Source organism: Entelurus aequoreus, linkage group LG12, assembly GCF_033978785.1.
Source record: "Entelurus aequoreus isolate RoL-2023_Sb linkage group LG12, RoL_Eaeq_v1.1, whole genome shotgun sequence".
Classification (NCBI taxonomy): Eukaryota; Metazoa; Chordata; class Actinopteri; order Syngnathiformes; family Syngnathidae; genus Entelurus; species Entelurus aequoreus.
Genome location: NC_084742.1, coordinates 20,589,518 through 20,606,459, shown reverse-complemented (window position 1 = coordinate 20,606,459; position 16,942 = coordinate 20,589,518). Strand labels below are relative to the sequence as shown.

Here is a 16,942-nt window from a genome sequence, read left to right as displayed (position 1 = left end):
AATTTGTGAACATCAATGTTTATTTTCTTCAGACAAAAAGGTGGCAATCTGAAATCAATGAGCCATAACCATCTCACTTAAGAGGACTCTTCATTTAGCACCTTGATAGTTTGATTATACATGATTTATATGGTCACTCCTACAAAAAATGAAATGTGTGAATAATGCGAGTCAGTAACATAAAATAAGAAAAATAAATCTGGGGGTTTGGACCACAGCTGAGACCCAAAAAAGTACCGCTTCCAGCATTATCTCACTAAACACAACCTTTTGGAGCGATTTGTGCTTCACATTAGAGCTCTGTGTTGTGTACTGTTATTGTACATACGGTATGAATAGCATACTAGGAATAAAGTTTGTTGTCAAACAATGCCGTAAACTCTTTGAAAGACGGGAGATGCCATATGTACCTGGAGTGTGTCAATAAAAATGCACAAAGTAAGGCACTTAAAAGACTCTGTGGAGCTACTGAATATATACTGACAGATCTACAAGTTCGTATCTGCCTACTTGGTACCCTTTAGTGTTAAATAGCTCTGTTTGCTTCCTGGATTGAGTCACCTATGAATGCATCCCACCCTCTCTTCCTAAACAATTTTTGTGTGGGGAATGCAAACAAGAGAACTGGATCAGCTCCAGCTTGCTTTTAGATAAAGAAACAGAAGGGGAAATGAGTACTGTCCAGAAGACGCACACACAAGTCAGGTTACATGATATGACACTGGTCATATCATACATTAGATATGGAAGCTGGTAAGATCCCCGGAAAAGGACATTCCTTCCTGCATTGATTGCTTTCATATCTTATTTTGTCAATATGTAACCCTGTTCTCACCAAATTTGTATCAAGTGCCCGAGATCCAATAGGCCCTTGTAAGGAGCACAAAAAGCTACCACCAGATCCTTATTAAAGTTAGCGGCACTACATGACATCCACAAAAAACTCACTGGGATTACCCATGGCCAAGTGGAAGGACTGGCGTGAAGCAGTCAGTTCTGGGGGCACAGAGCCCAGGTCACGAGTGGGCGGAGCACCAGGAGGTCCGCCAGAAGTTGAAGAAAGGGGCAGGGGCAGGGCCGGGTGCAAGGGGGCTGTGGGCAACTGCTGTGCGTGCGGAAGAGCATGAGCTGCGGCCATGGCTGGGTGTGCGTGCTGCGGTACCATCATTACCATCATGGGGTTGTAAGGTAGAATACCTGGAGGGTAGGGGGACATGTGGGGGGCCTGGGGCATGCGATGATGATGATGATGTGAACGTTGGGAAGAGGCGTGGCTGTGCTCACTGGGGGCAGCTGACCCATGTCCCCGCCTCAAACTGCTGCGGGTGGAGTATTCTGATTCGCTGCCGCTACCGGAACGGGAATCACCCCCTCCGCCTTCCCCAACCCCGCCACAGGGAGATTTTTCCCCTCCGCCCACAGTGCTGCCAGGCCCTTTGCTGCTGCTGCGTCGTCGTTCACCTTCACTTCTCGTTGAGCCACTGCTCCGGCTCCCTGGGGACAGACAACGGTGTTAGACACAAATAACCACAATACTTCTTACATTGTCAGTCAGGCTGATGATGCACACCTTCACTGTGCTGGCTGCCGGTGCTTCCGGGGGCATAGCTGTAACTGGTCAGCTCGTGGTATGGGGGTGGCTGGCTGGAATATGGGTGGGTGGGGTAGGGCTGATAAGGGAACGTGTGCATCATAGGCCACGGTGAGGCTCCTGGAAGGGGCAGCGGTGCCAAAGTGTCTTGGTCTGAGGCCCCGCTGGAGCCATCGTTGTCGTTCAGGGACAGGTTGGCCATGTCTGTGTGGAAGACGAAGAAAATATGTTTGACATGAAAACCAGATGTTTTCCTCCAAGTCAGTATGCACGAGTTACTTACAATTTTCACAGTCACTTAAATCCCCAAAAACGTAATAGCATTGTTCCGAGAAGGTGATCTTGTTGACCGTGTGACGAATGAAGCCAGCCTTCAGCAGATTGCTGGCATACTTCCTTGCTTCACGGCGGTCCTGGAATCCCTCAATGTGGTGGAACAGCCACTCCACCACATCAGAGCCTGGACACACAATATATGCAGCGTAAATGAAAATGTAATTTAGCAGTTGAAACACACATTGTTTTTAACAAAATGGTATTGCCTGTTAAGTGTAATAATGCCTGTTTTGCAAAGCAGCACACTCAAAACAATACCATTACTTGTATCAGCTAACATAGAAAATTGATTTGTGAATCCCACAAACGTTGAGTGCAACTGCAGACATGTTATTTAAAAGAAAATAGTATAAAATCTATAATACAAATGTATTTTATTATTCCAATGATTCAGTTGCAGGTGATTCTAATTTAACAGCTGTTTTTATTCAAGACAAACACTCATACATTCGTTCCGTTTTCCCCACCCCCGCCAGCCCACAAATCACACTTTTAATTCCAGGAACATAATGCCTGCCCTGTGAAGTCATGTGAAGCAGAGGTTAGCAAACTGCATTTTGTTTACCTAGGAAAGCGTTGGGTATGGTGATTTTGAGCCACATGCGATCTCTCACTTCTAGACCCGACTCTGGTGACGCCATGGCCTTGGCGACGGATGCCATGTCAGAGTGTAGTGACAAATTGAAGTCATCAAAACCTGAGGATAGATTGAAGAGAACATTAGGAAGGAGGCCAGAAATAAAATATAAATGGAGTTAAAAAAAAGACCAAAAGGGAGCAAGGCAGCAGACTCCATATATCATCTCACGTAAGAGCAGTGACAAAAGCAGAAAGACAAATGTGAAATATGATCTTGTGCTGATGCCATGGAACAGAAAATAATTTACAGCGACGCAAGATAGCGGCTAGAAAAAAAGTTAGAAGATCAGACGTTTGTAAGAAGATTGGAGTTATATACACAAACCGAGATTATTCAAGGACACGGAAGCAAAAATATTCTCACGTTCAGTCTCAGTGACCGAGGAGGAGGAGGTGATGGTGCTGAGAGAAGAGCTGCCTGGGAAGACAGGGTAGGCGCCAGTCATGGCTACAGAGTGGCTGACCCACGCTGCTGGGTCAATGGGGCGGATGGGTTCATCTACAACACAGGAAAGAAAGAGCACAGTTGAAAAAAACCTTCAAAATGCAATATAACAATAACATTTATATATTTTTGGTACTTACTACGCGGTAGGGTAAAGTAACCTTGAGGAGAGGGGTCCCAGCACTTGGCCACAGTGAGGATGATGGGCCTAGCATACACAGGAGAGAGCGTTCATCTCGCTGATCTTAAGCATCGATCAAGTGACCCCAGAGTTAACTCACCCCGGCTTATGCACAATCTCTCTCAGCACTCGCACCGCGTCGTCATTGCTCATATTCTCAAAGTTGATGTCGTTGACCTTGTTGACAAGTTGTCAACGCAATTGTTAAAACCAATTAACTGCAAAGAAGGACATCAAGCATTAAGTTATCTGGAGTTCTCCTCACCTGCAACAGCATGTCGCCAGGTTCAATGCGTCCGTCCGCAGCAACTGCTCCCCCCTTCATGATGGAGCCAATGTAGATGCCACCGTCACCCCTTTCATTGCTTTGGCCCACAATGCTGATGCCCAGGAAATTGTACTTCTCTGCATTGTGGAAAACCGACTTAATCACATGTGCATCCAGCCGTATGTACTGAAATACAGTCTACACACCCATGTTTAAAGTGACTGTGATGATGTTTAAGGACATGGTGGAGTCTGTCACACTGCTAAAGGAAGAAGCCTAAAACAGGAAAATACATCATTAGATCCTATTTGATGCCCTTTCAGATTATATTAAATTTACAGGCAGCAATAAGGATTTAAACAAAATTTGAAGAAAGTACAGCAGATCTTCGTAATTCCTACGGGTATGTTCCAAGACCCCAGGCACTTATAAAAATCTAAAGAAATTCTCATTTTAAATACCTCTCGCACTTAAAAAAACCTTGTAAAATTGTAAAATGTATAGGTGTTCTAGAATGAGTACTATGATTATGAGTAGGAATACACGCTCAACCATTGGCTACTTCAAACCTCACACTAACATTGTACTGTTTATTTCATCTACAAATCCTACAGGATTTTGTAGGCTCTTTTGCAGCGTAAAATGTCTGTTTCTGCTGTAGATTTTTTTTAAAGTTGCGGCAAAAGTAGTGAGGGTTTGAGGCTTTTTTTTTACCTCGTCGTCGGTCCATTTATCGCAGGCTGTGTCCATTTTTCCTGTTGCTGTTGCAATCTCCTAAACAACTCTGTGGGACTTTTTAAAAATGGCGCATCAGTGTTGTGGCTAAGAGAAGCACGTTCAACCAATCACCTATGTATTTTAGTTCCTATGGGACTCAGTTTAGACCCTGCCTCAGAATAGGGGCTAAGATGGTTATGGGATCTGAGGGCCGTAGTCCCTACTTCCCGTATGTTGGAACACGATGGAAAAACGGCCCGGGGACTAAAAAGGTTATAGGAACTCCAAAAAGTCCCTACAGTCGGAAAACGACTTACCTACAAAAAACTTACCGAAAAATAAGCAAAACCGTGGCTCTATAACCAGGTACAGACCATAGCGTGGGTGATCTGTACCGTTGAATCTCTAGTAAAGACAATTATAGATATCAACAAAATGACAGTTGTCAGCATATATTACCTCAATCAAACATGGTGGAAACGTCTGTTACAAGATACTGCAGTAGTAAACAGTAGAGATACACAGTACTCGGTATAATCCTGCACAGGACAGTCCGCCTGCTTTGCGCTGCTGCTCAAGCCTTTCTCTCCTGACAAGCCGCCACAATATTTGCACATTGCACATTTTGTAGTTCTTTGTCTGCTGGTATATCTCTGATACAATAAAAGTATGTCCACATCACAGACATGCTGCCTCCACTCCAGACAATAATGTGTGTCTTGTTTACGTCATCACAACATCTGGTATCGACAGATGATCTCACTGATCAGTCTTTTTTCCGCAGCCAAATTTTCTGTGTATCACAAGTCAACAATACACAAATAATAGGCTATATTCATACTGTAACGACACACTGGTGTTAATGTTTATGTTCATGTGTTATTGTTGTTCAGAGTTCCTCTGATTGGGAACATACCGTGCCTGAAAGTGGATTGGTGGAGAATGAGGAAGTATTGTTGTGTGTCTAGGGGTGAAGCACGGAGACAGACTTGTGTGCATGAGAGGAAATAAGTGTTGGAATTGGTAGCATATGATTGAAAATAAATGTAAAAAAAGAGTGCATCACAAATATATATATATATATATATATATATATATATATATATATATATATATATATATATATATATATATATATATATATATATATATATATATATATATATATATATACACACACACATACTGTAAAAAACAGCTTATGTTAATGTTTAAATGTTCGTGTGGTTTGGATTTTATGTTAGTTTTTCCCATGTTTGCAAACAGACCGTCTTTCCCTGAAAGGTGATTGGCGGAGAATGAGAAGGTGCTGTTGTGTGTCCAGCGGGGAAGCGCAGACTCACAGAGACGAAAGTGTGTACACGGTAAGTAAAACCTATTGGAATTGTGCCGTTTGTTATCATAAGATTGGTAACAAAAGTAAGAACATGCGTCGGAAGTTGTGTAATGACTTCTGGGGGCTACAATATATTACTTAAATTTGTTTTCAAGTAAAAAATTAAAAAACTTATTTTCAAGGTGTGGTGGTAATAAAAATGTTTTGGCGGTCCGCCACATTCAATTACTTTTTGGGTTTATTAAGGAATGTTTTAAGGTGCTTGGACATTTTTTTTGTAACATCCACAAAGTTCAGTAAGCAGGTTGTGTTATGTGTGACTATGTGGTTGCATTTTATTTTTTGGCACCATGAGTAGGGAAGGCTGTTAGTATTGGGTCATAGAAGTAAATGCTGTGATGTGTTTGCTTCAAAATCACACTTAATGGTCATTAACCTGCATTACTTACATTTTCCACAAGATGGCAGTTATTTGCAGCAATAAGATTGCTAGATATTAAACATTTAATTTGGAAACACTCCGCAGGCCAGATTGTTTATTGCATTCATGGCGTCTCGCGGGCAAAGCACTAGTTTGGACAACCCTGGTTTAAAGATTTAGAAAATTACTTTTCTTAAGAGCGTAGAAATCTACTCCATTCCATTTCAATATTTTTCATGATAGCTTGTATACTTGCCTCTAAAACTTTCAAAATATGGCCAAATCTGCACCGATGCCTGTAAAAACAGTAGTCTAATGGGACTTTTGCCCTTCACCTGAAACCCTGAAGTGTCTGTAGGCCACATGATTGTAACCCAGCAATTGGCAATCTGGGGGAGACCCTGGTATGAATCGTTTTTTGACTCAATTTTTGCCAAAGGTTTGCCCCGATATTTGTATGCCCTCTCTGTTTTCGTACAGCCAAACATTGAGCGTAATAAACTAGTTCACCTGCCCGGGTATCAGTCTGCGGAATTAGGAGGCCAAACAAGGCATCCAATGTGTTGGTGCCTCAGTCTCTCTGCTTTTATTTACCAAGTATGGTTGCAAAATAACCCACCGTGAGTGAAGCCAGAGAAAACAGAGTTGGAGCATACTGCTGTAGGGTTGCAGAGCAACAACAGTGTGACATGTTGTGCTGTAATGCTCACCCTCAAACAAAGTTGTGTTGGCACAATGATGGCATTCTTGGATACAACAGGAGTACCAATAATCATAAAGGAAGGTGAGAAACACAATTGAATTCAATAAATAACTACAAAGGTGACGTCAGTGTGGCTCTCCTTAACCCTCCCCTATCGCCGCTCATCGCCATCAAGAGTCTTTAATAAAAAGAAAAAATTATGTTTAATGGTGAATTTTCCTTTTCATTCATTATTGATATATTTTTGAATAGTTTTCTACATGTAAAACTATAATTGTTATAAAATGTGTTTAGTGCTCATATATTTGTTTGTCTGAAACGGACTAATTAGATTTACATTATTTCTAATGGGAAAATTACTTCGGCATGTGTACCTTTGGGTCTTCAGACCTTTTGGAACAGATTATTATTAAAACAGAGGTATCATTGAACATCAGACTAACGAGCAGTATGTGCATACCCTCTCCAGACGAGGGGGGCGCTGTTTCCTGCGTCGTCTATGTCGTTTCAAAAGTCTTGAGGCCGTACTCTGCTCTGTTGCACTGCTGAACCTGCAAAAAGAAAAAAAAAACATGATTTAATTGAGTCCAAAATTAGATGACCAAAAGTTGTGACCTCACCTGCTCATGGTGTCATCTTCTTCAGAGTCACAAAAGCTGGTTGTCTCCAGCTCGCTGCTCATCATTGTGCTGGAACTCTCATATCCTGCCAGGTGGCGCTCCAGACGGCTCTGGCCATTTATCCGAGGACCTAAAATCAGAGAAACAATGGGAGATTTTCAACTTTGCTCTTTTTACAGCTCAGCCTCAGTTCTGCCTTCATGCCATTCCTTGATTATATCACAAGGAAGATGGCGGCGTGCCACATCTTGATAGCTCACCGTGTTGCTCTATGCTCTCTCTGTGTCGAGGCCTCTCTCTCCTGAAGGAAACTACTGATTCTGTTTCTGTCTGCTCATCTAAAGTCTCCACGCTGCCCGTCGCATTAGGACTGCAAGAGAGGCAAAAGAAAAGTTGGGCTCACCGCAGTTTAAAATGTTTACACACAAGATCTTTGGTCCGCCAACTTCATTCTATGAAGATCCATTTTGAGAGAATTTGAAGTTATGTTTTGAGTACGCTACAGTTTAGCATACTTACTTCATTAGCCCACAGCCCGTACATTCAGTAAAATTTTTAAAAGAAATGGCATAATTTGACAGCGAATACATTAACACTGTAAGGCCACAGAGGACAGAAAGTGATCCAAAAAGGAGAAGAACAAAAAAGGTATGAATGCAGTCATGTTGAAAAGTAACACTGTACATTCCAATGGGCTAATAAGTCAGAACTTAAAAAGCTTTTGGCTGTTACTTGAAACAGAGATATTTGTAGTTTGGCTTTTAAAAGTTTAAGTTAATGTAATAGTGTTAAACAGCATTTAAAAAAATTAAAAAAACATTGTTTATAGCAACTTCATTTAATCCAGGCCTGATGCTTAGATAAAAGAAATGTTCCCAAGCTGGTCATGTTAATAAGGGCGGTACCTGTTGCTATCAGGTTCAAATAAGCTCTTCTTGTAGCAACCTGATAGTGGAAGTGCATGACAGTCAGGAAAAATTATACATTATCGTGGTTACAGTAGATTGCACCGCTTTTACAGTAAATGTTACTGACTGGGTGATGGATTTTCAATTAATGAGAAAGTGAATGATTACTGAAAAGAGGGAGGCCTGGAGTCTCCGATGCCACCGGTTCTCTCTGCGGGTGGGGGTGGCAGCGGCGGCGGAGGGGGTGAAGGCTGGGTGGACGCTTGCTCCACCGGGGGAAGTGCCACTGGAGAGGCAGGCTCTGCTGCTGGGGCATCTGAAGACACCAGCTGACAAAAACAGAGGCAAACATTTCGTGAGGCAGCATGAGCTGTAGAGGAAAATAAAAAGTACAAAAAAATGGAGACTAGAAGAGGCACAAGGGGGTAAGATGTCAACTATTTTGACATGGCAACACTGCTCTCTTTTCACACGGTTGTCTCACGGGATCATTGAAACACTATCCTATACTGAACATGTATCCTTTCCTGTTAAACCAACAAACATACTATCATTATCCTGTATAACACAAGCTTTCCATATTAAAATTAGGGTTACAATACAACACTATTCAAACAGTTTCTAACGCTGTAATATGCATAGTACATTCCTTCACTAAACAATGCAACTGAAAGGAGTTTAACAGCCACTTCAGCCCCTCTCTCCAATTACCCCTCAACTCACACACACATTCACAGTAATGGCTGTGCGACCATGAAGCGCATGTCTTCTGGGATCCCTCCACCCTTCTTGGCGTGCAGATCACATATCGCTCCCTCTAGGTCTCCTCGCTTTAATGCTCTCCTTCATTCTTATGCACTTAACAGATGCTAGAGCCTCAAACCTGCTAAACCGGGCCAAGTCCAGTCACAAGATTTTGTGTCTTTTTAAAAGTTACTTTTTAAAAAATTGGACCTTGTAAAAAGTATTTAAAATGTTCCAAAAGAGCTTTACATTTTACATTTCTTTTTTTAACAATTTGGTATTTTACTTATTGAACATCGTAGAAACAACAATGCAGTTGCACACTTTGGGATAAGGACATGCATTTGCTTGACAGTTGTTATGGAAGGTTAGTAAAACATTTTACCCATGATACTACTCGACCATTGAAGCAAGGTAATTTGGTGTTGTCGTCCGAAATTTCTTCCTTCACCACGCTGAAAACACACAAGACAGAACAGAATCCATCATATCAAAAACATGGCACTCACTTCACCAAACATTAATGCACATAATAAAGACAAGTCAAAAGAATGGTCAATAACAATCTCCGAACATTGTTTTTACAGCATTGTTAAGTCAGGAATCTGCCTACCTTACACACAAATAACGAACAGCATTAACTTTATTAGGCTGCAACTATGGTGACAGTGTAGTGGATAAATGCTGGCTGGAAGCCAGAGTAGGAAGAAAGAACAATGCTACTTCCCTCTTTAGCGATACAATAAGTGTATTCAGCTTATTGACGAATGTATTGATACGATTGCCATCCCATTGCAGATTTTGACACACTAACTTTGCCAGCCCGGGAAGCTAACTCAGTATGGTTTTCCATCAATTGTGTTGCTGTTAGATAATGCATTGCAATATTTACAAGAAACCTTGCCATAGTTTTAGTTCATAATGATTTAGTAGCTGTTTACTAGTTAAATCCAATATGCTTCCATTGCAGCAAAGCAGCACACGCGTTCAAGAAAATTGACAAATAACATTACACAACATGAACCTTGTAAATCCAATGTCTTCAAAAGTGAGAAGGAAGTAAAAAAAAGTTGGTTTGGCAGACATTTGCGTGCGTCTGTATGTCATTTCCCAGCTACAACCCAATGTTATTATTAAAGCAGTTCACAGGCAGACGGGCTGGCGTAAGAGGACACACAGGGTCCGACGGACTGCCTCAAATGTGTGCTAGTTTTGGTCGAGCTCCACTGGCTTTAAGCAGCTGTTAGCATATATGAGCAGATTGTTGTGGTCGCTGGTGCTTTCCGAGAGCAGTGTAATGCTACTAATAGTTTGAGAGCAAATTAATGTTTATGCCATCCGGTTCTTGAATCCCAATACTGTACCTAATACTTTGAAATAGCGTAGGTCAAAATAGCTCAGAAATATGCTTATTCACCGTCAGATAATCTAAAACCCACAGTTTGTCCAACCCCTCCATTTGCCCCACTCTTCCTTGTAATGTTAAATCCCTCGGCATCTCTTGTGTAACAATAAATGCAACAAGAACAGGTCATAGTGCCAGCCTTGGGATCAGTACAACATCCACAGACTCCAAAATCTTTTCCCAGTGGAAACCCGCAAATGGTCCATGTCCGTCCCCAGCTTCCAAGCACTGGTCCTGGTCTGATCCAAACCAGCAACCCCCTCGGACCATAAACGCTACACACACCGCTGTGGCCGAAAGCTGGCCTGGTACCAAGCAAAATGAAAACACAATTTCACACTCGTTGTTGGGTTACATGGGCGGCGGGGTTGTGTGGGGGGGGGGGGGGGGGGGGGGTGTTTCTGCTTTGATTGGACAGCTGACTAGGTGGTTTAGTTTAGTTTATTAAGGATCCCCTTTAGTCTACACCGCAGTGGAGACTATTCTTCCTGGGGTCCAGACAAAAAACATCACACAATTGCAAAACAAAATATTAAAATGCAGTACAACATGGGGTATGTTTGAAAATAGTCATTGTAACTCTGCTGGAAATATTTAAATGAGGCTGCACAAAGCTGACTTTTTATTCCCTTAGAAAGAGAATTTGGCACAATAAGTGCTTAGTTTGGGTGTTGTACACATCTGAAAGGGGGCGAGGAAGCAACCCACTGCCAAGGTTATTATGCTGCACGGCATGCTTTGTAGGGGTGTCCCTATACAACTTTTTGACTTCCAATACAATACTGATATTGGAGCCTTGGGTATTGGCTAATACAGATACAAATCTGATACGATATCAGCATGAATCTTAGTATATACTTGTATTTTTTGTATTACGGAATGTTAGAAATGGCCTGATCAAGTGGACAAGTGGTAAAAAATGGATGACTGGAAATAAAGTTAATTTGTTTATGGCGACACCTAGTGGTTACAATCATTCATTGAATTAAGCTCATAGCGCAGTAAGTTAAATGATATGGACACGTTTGTTAGTAGATACTTTCTAATACGTTTCTGCTTTGGATATTTTGTATCTGTAACTAATATGCAACATAATATTTGATATTTGTTTGTATTCCCAAATGTGGTATTTTAGACTACCATATTGGTCCATTCCCTATTACGTATGTCTAGTGTGTGTGCTATTGTGTGCTTACCAATTGTTTACCGGCTAGCTCTTAGTACCCTATAGCCTAACATGTTTACTTTTTGTAAATGACTTCACTAAAAAACAACAAAAGGTCAAACTTGTGTGCTTATTGGAGAACATTTAGATGTTAACTGGCTGTCCAGCTTTGCTGCTCGACTGGTGGATCAAAAGCGTTTACATCAGAGATTTTTCATACAAACTGATATCTGTAACTCATTTTTTCCACTGACATTGGGCAGATATCAATAACTCAAGGCCTCCAGGATTTGATTTCAAATTTTCAGGACTTATGCACGTTCCAAATACACAACAGCAGGTACGAAAAGTTGGTTTTAGTAGGGCTCTTTTAAGGTGTACTTATTTCCTAAGCGCAAGTGTCACCATTCTCTAATTAAAAGAGAATAAACAGAGAATGTGTGAACCATTGACAATTATAGTTTATATTCATGGCACTGTAAAGAAACATCATCAGGGTAAATGGATGCAATAGCACATTGGTTAACAGGGTGGTCTAGTCTAACTACCCATTTTTTTTCACAAAGCCTTTTCATGTCACTCCTGGTTCCTAATGGGGCTCCCATGGCACAGGTTCCACTGGGACAAAGCAGCTCCTACAGTCTATGTTGGGGTTTAAAGAAGGTGTCTCGCTCATTGCATTGCATTCCTATGCGGCAGGATTAACAGCCAGCCCAAAAAGATTAATTGATAGAGGAGAGGAGATTGTTCTATGCAGAGGAAGTGGGGGAAAAGGGGGTGGCTGGCAGGCCAAAGTGTTAAGGAGTGGGGACAAAATCCTGGCTGCAATCCCAAAATAAAAGAAAAGGCAAGGATTTGAACATGATGGATTTAAGGAGAGGGGGTAGGGGGATTGGGGGGGGGGGGGGAACCCACCAACGTCATTACCACACCTTCTGAATTGTAATGATGTTTGCTGAGAAATGTCCCTTCTTTTACATACACGCCCTCATGCATCTTCTCATTAGTCATGCTGATTGAAAGCCACCATGCTGGATGCATTCACGTCCAGCTTCACTTTCCAATTTTCCCTGATCACATTACAGGCTTGGTTCAAAACACACCCTGGCTTGTAAAAAGTAATTTCTCAAAAATGACTTTTCATGGTATCAAATGAATACCTATTGATACAAAGCGTTAAAATATTCATAGTGAGTAGAATATCACTAATATGGAAAACTCACCCAAAGTCCTGGTCCATGGATTTGAAGAAGAACTTGTAGTTGGGCTTGTTCAAGACTTGTTTAAAGTCCAGCAGTGTTATGCTCTCGGCACTGATGGGAATTTTCACCAAATACGGAGTCTCTTCTTCGTCAATGTGATATATAATTTTAGTTTCCGCCATGTCCGCGGCTGCTTTTGTCTCCCACAAACACACAAGAGGTGAGTTAGCTAGCAGCCGCTAGCAGGCTAGCTGGCTAACGAGGTGAAGCAATGGTCGCTGCTCAGATTTTTTTCCCCACTCCCGAGTGAAGTCCTTCTCTTTAAAAGCGCCCGTAGCGGTTTTGGAAGCAAGCGTCAACAGTCACATTTTAACTACATGAAAAAGACAAATAAACCACATTGACGCCAATCGAACTCCGAACAACTTACTACTCCCCCCCCAACAAAAACATACGGCTGGAGGGGAGGATAAGGGGGGGCTCTAAAAAGTTTTCACCACTTTTTTGTGAGCCACCACGGCGTGTGACGTCATCACGTACGCCCCCTTCTTCTTACGTACGCCCCAACCGTGCTAATGCTGAGTTTTGTATCCATCCACCCATTGATTTTCTACCGCTTGTCCCTCTCGTGGTCGCGGGAGGGGGATGGAGCCTATCCCAGCTTCACTAGGGCGGAAGGCGGGGTGCACCCGAGACAAGTCGCCACCTCATCGCAGGGCCAACACAGATAGACAACATTCACACTCACACATAAATAGAAAAATAATTACATCAAGATTAAGACACTTTGGTGGTGTTGTTTTTTTCCCAATTCATAATTTAAAGTGATTTGTGTCTGCAATATTTTCTGGGTACCAATTTATATAGAATTGTATATTTGTTATGTTCTTATAGGCCAAAGCTAAGACAACATTTTTCGGTGCAGTATTCCGTGTAAAAATTTTATTTTTTATCCAAGTACCCCAAAATAAGAGTGAAGCATTTTTTGATTTTAGATTTATTCATCAGTCCCCGTGGGGAAATTCATTTTCACTGACCATACATTTAGACAATAAACATTACACATCACGGACAAAAATAACAAAAAGACATCATACATGACAGTGACAGCACCAACACATTTACAGGCTTGTCAGACAGGTTTGAATAAAGACGTATAACACATCACCGACTGGCATTATTATCTGATTCATGACTACGTTTCTCGTTTATCCTTGTTCAATGGTTTTGGACATAACCACGATAAATTAATTCCCACAAAGTCCCGGCCGGAATCTTTAATTATCATTTATTATATTTTTTTAAATTAAAATGTTATTTTTTAAGATTAAAATCTCTTTTGCAAGAATGACCTGGCCAAGAGGTCAGCAAAAATAGGTTTCATAAATACATATAACTACAAAAAAAACAGGAGCAGACATGAAATATCTAATATTTTCATAGCTAAAGCATTACAATCTGTTTACGAATTTTTAAATAAAGTTTTTCAACATTACGAAAGCCCTCTGGTCTTCAACAGGCAGTTTGTGACCCCTTAGGATTCGCAGTGGTACTGCAGGGTGGTCCATCCATCCAGTCATCCATTTCTGCCACTTATCCGAGTCCGGGTTGCGGTGGCAGCAGTTTAAGCAGGGATGCCCAGACTTCCCTCTCCCCTGCCCACCCCTTCTAGTTTCACAGGGGGGACACCCAGGCGTTCCCAGGCCAGCTGTGAGACAAAGTCCCTGCAGCGTGTCTTAGGTCTGCCCCGAGGCCTCCTCCCAGCTTGACATTCCCGAAACACCTCACCAGTGAGGCGTCCAGAGGCATCCATAATAGATGCCCGAGCCACCTCAGCTGGTTCCCCTCGATGTGAAGGAGCAGCGGCTCTACTCTGAGCTTCTCCCGGATGACCGAGCTCCTCACCCTCTCTGAGGGTAATCCCAGCCATTCTGCGGAGAAAACTCCTATTGAGGGTATAAATCTGGTCCTGCTACGACGAGGACGAAAACCACATTGTTCCATCTAAATCCGAGGCTCCACTAACGGCTGGACTCTCTTCTCCAGCATCCTGGAATAGACTTTCCCCGGGAGGCTGAAAAGTGTGATCCCTCTATAATTGCAACATATCCTCCGGTCCCCCCTTCTGGCAATCCAGAGGTACTGCCCCAGACTTCCACGCTATGTTGACACTATGTGTCTCTAGGATTTAGGAGATCCTCCAAGTATTCCTTCCACCACTCAACTATATCCCCAGTCGTTGTCAGCAGGTTTCCGCCCCCACTATACTCGGTGTGGACAGGGCACTGCTTTCCCCTCCTGAGGCGTCAGATGGTTTGCCAAAATCTCTTTGAGGCCGACCGAAAATCCTGCTCCATGGTCTCCCCAAACTCCTCCCAAACTTAACTTTTTGCTTCTTCCACTGCTGAGGCCGCGGCTTGCTTGGCCTGCCGGTACTTGTCAGCTGCTTCGGGAGTCCAACAGGCGAGCCATGCTCGGTTGGACTCTTTCTTCAGCTTGACGGCTGCCTTTACCTCTGGTGTCCACCACCAAGTTCGGGGGGTTGCTGCCATGACAGCCACCAACCGCCTTGCTACCACAGCTCCAATCAGCAGCAGCAATGGCGGAACCCAGCCCATTTGGACTCAAAGTTCCCCACCTCCCTCGGGATGCAATTGAAGCTCTGCAGGAGGTGTGAGTTGAAAATCTGGCGGACGGGAGCCTCTGCCAAAATGTTAGTACACTGTCAAATTTGACCAGGATTTCACAGCTTTTAACAGTATTGTTTCACAGTAAAATTCTGGACTCAAAATTTACTGTAACTTTATAACAAATGACTGTAAAAATTACGATATCCTTATATTTCACAGCAATTAACTGTTATTTCACAGTAAAATCCTGTAGTCCTCTGTAATATCACAAAAAATGTCCGTAAATTTAAACTGATTTGTCTCTTCAGGGACTCCGTGGACCCTGTTGCACATTTGTGTACAGTCGGTGGCGGTGTGCTGTTAAAACGTGAGCGTAATTAACAATAAATGTACAATACTTAATAATAATTGTAATTAACCGTATCATCAGAGCTCTGCAGTTACAATACATTTCTGTAAAGATATTTCACTGTAAATTACTGTAGTGAAAGTAATGCAATTATTATCCAGTAATTTTTTGCTTTGAATTTTCAAACATCATTACAGTCTAAGCTATTACAGAGCATCCGGGAAGTCGTGCAGCGTTTCACTTTTTCCACATTTTGTTATGCGACAACCTTATACTAAAATAGAATGATTATTATTTTATTTTTTTACCTAAAAATTGTAGGGCTGTTAACGAATCGTTGTCCCAGTCTAAGGTCAAGAGTGCTCTGGAGCAGGTTTTCATGCAAGATTAATCTTTCTCTATATCCTGACTAGTATGTCCTCTAGCTGAAAAACATCCCCGTTGCATTATGCTTCAATGTAGAGATGCAGGTGATTCTTCATGTCTCTAAGGTCTTTAACATGGATGTATTTGATAAGAAAAATTTAATGTTTTTAGGAAATTACATCCAGATTTTTAGCAGCACTACATAGTGTGAGTGTGTGGTCATGGACTATCAAGTCCATTGCATCATGTACATTATGTACCCAGTGACTAATTTGGTTCTTTGACCAAAATTGGAAATGCAGTACTTCCCTCCTCCCAGTGTGGGTTATAAATGTGAGGAAGCTGGTTTGTGTTTTATTCTTCACACACTCTATAGGAGAAGAAACAATGCTCTCAGAACTTGAGTGTGCGGTTTGTTTACCGGACTTACAACACGGGCCCGAGGTGCCCCCTGCAGCTGGACTGTAGGCACAGCTTCTGTGAGAGCTGCCTGCTGGCCCTCTCCAGCCTCCCCAATGAGTTGTACTTAAGGTCAGCCTGTGGGGTCATCGTGTGTCCGTTCTGCCGGTGCCACCCCCATTACGGAGGTGACAGGGCCAAGACAAGCCTAAGAGTGGCTGAAAGCATCCGTAATCTGTTGCTGACTTCAGGGGTCCTGGAGAAGGAGGATGAGGCTGAGGACGGGGAGGACAGCCAGGTGGGACCAAGTGAGCACCAGTCCTTTCTGCTGTCTAGGAGCGCAAGGATCCAGAAATCTTGCAAGGAAGCTTGGAAGAAGTTTAACATGTCAGCTTTCATTTGCTCTTCGGGACATTACAGCAGCTTTGACGCAGGCTATCTTATTTAACTCTCCTTTCTTTATGAACAATATTCATTGTAATGCAAGCCAAGTGGGCTCATTGTGCACTTTGAATGC

General features: G+C 42.4%; 1 protein-coding gene across 1 annotated transcript; it reads right to left on the bottom strand.

The window, feature by feature from the left end:
• Nucleotides 1-2: 2 nt before the first annotated feature.
• On the bottom strand, nucleotides 3-13,242 carry dvl2 (dishevelled segment polarity protein 2). The gene is made up of 15 exons (XM_062065139.1): nucleotides 12,703-13,242; nucleotides 9,295-9,364; nucleotides 8,334-8,494; nucleotides 7,518-7,627; nucleotides 7,258-7,387; nucleotides 7,098-7,188; nucleotides 3,667-3,736; nucleotides 3,458-3,597; nucleotides 3,293-3,369; nucleotides 3,152-3,219; nucleotides 2,931-3,065; nucleotides 2,493-2,624; nucleotides 1,875-2,051; nucleotides 1,571-1,795; nucleotides 3-1,494 (listed from the first exon to the last, which is right to left on the bottom strand). The coding sequence occupies exons 1-15, from the start codon at nucleotides 12,861-12,863 to the stop codon at nucleotides 923-925; spliced, it is 2,319 nt and encodes a 772-aa protein (XP_061921123.1). The 5' UTR covers nucleotides 12,864-13,242; the 3' UTR covers nucleotides 3-922.
• Nucleotides 13,243-16,942: the final 3,700 nt, after the last annotated feature.

Bases quoted from the DNA above. Each gene is read 5' to 3' on its own strand.
- dvl2 (XM_062065139.1), bottom strand. From the start codon at position 12,863: ATGGCGGAAACTAAAATTATATATCACATTGACGAAGAAGAGACTCCG. The intron at 3,737-7,097 runs GTATGCACATAC...TTCCTGTTTTAG, and splicing joins GCCCCCCTCGTCTGGAGAGG to GCTTCTTCCTTTAGCAGTGT. The intron at 3,598-3,666 runs GTGTGTAGACTG...TCCACAATGCAG, and splicing joins CACAGTCACTTTAAACATGG to AGAAGTACAATTTCCTGGGC.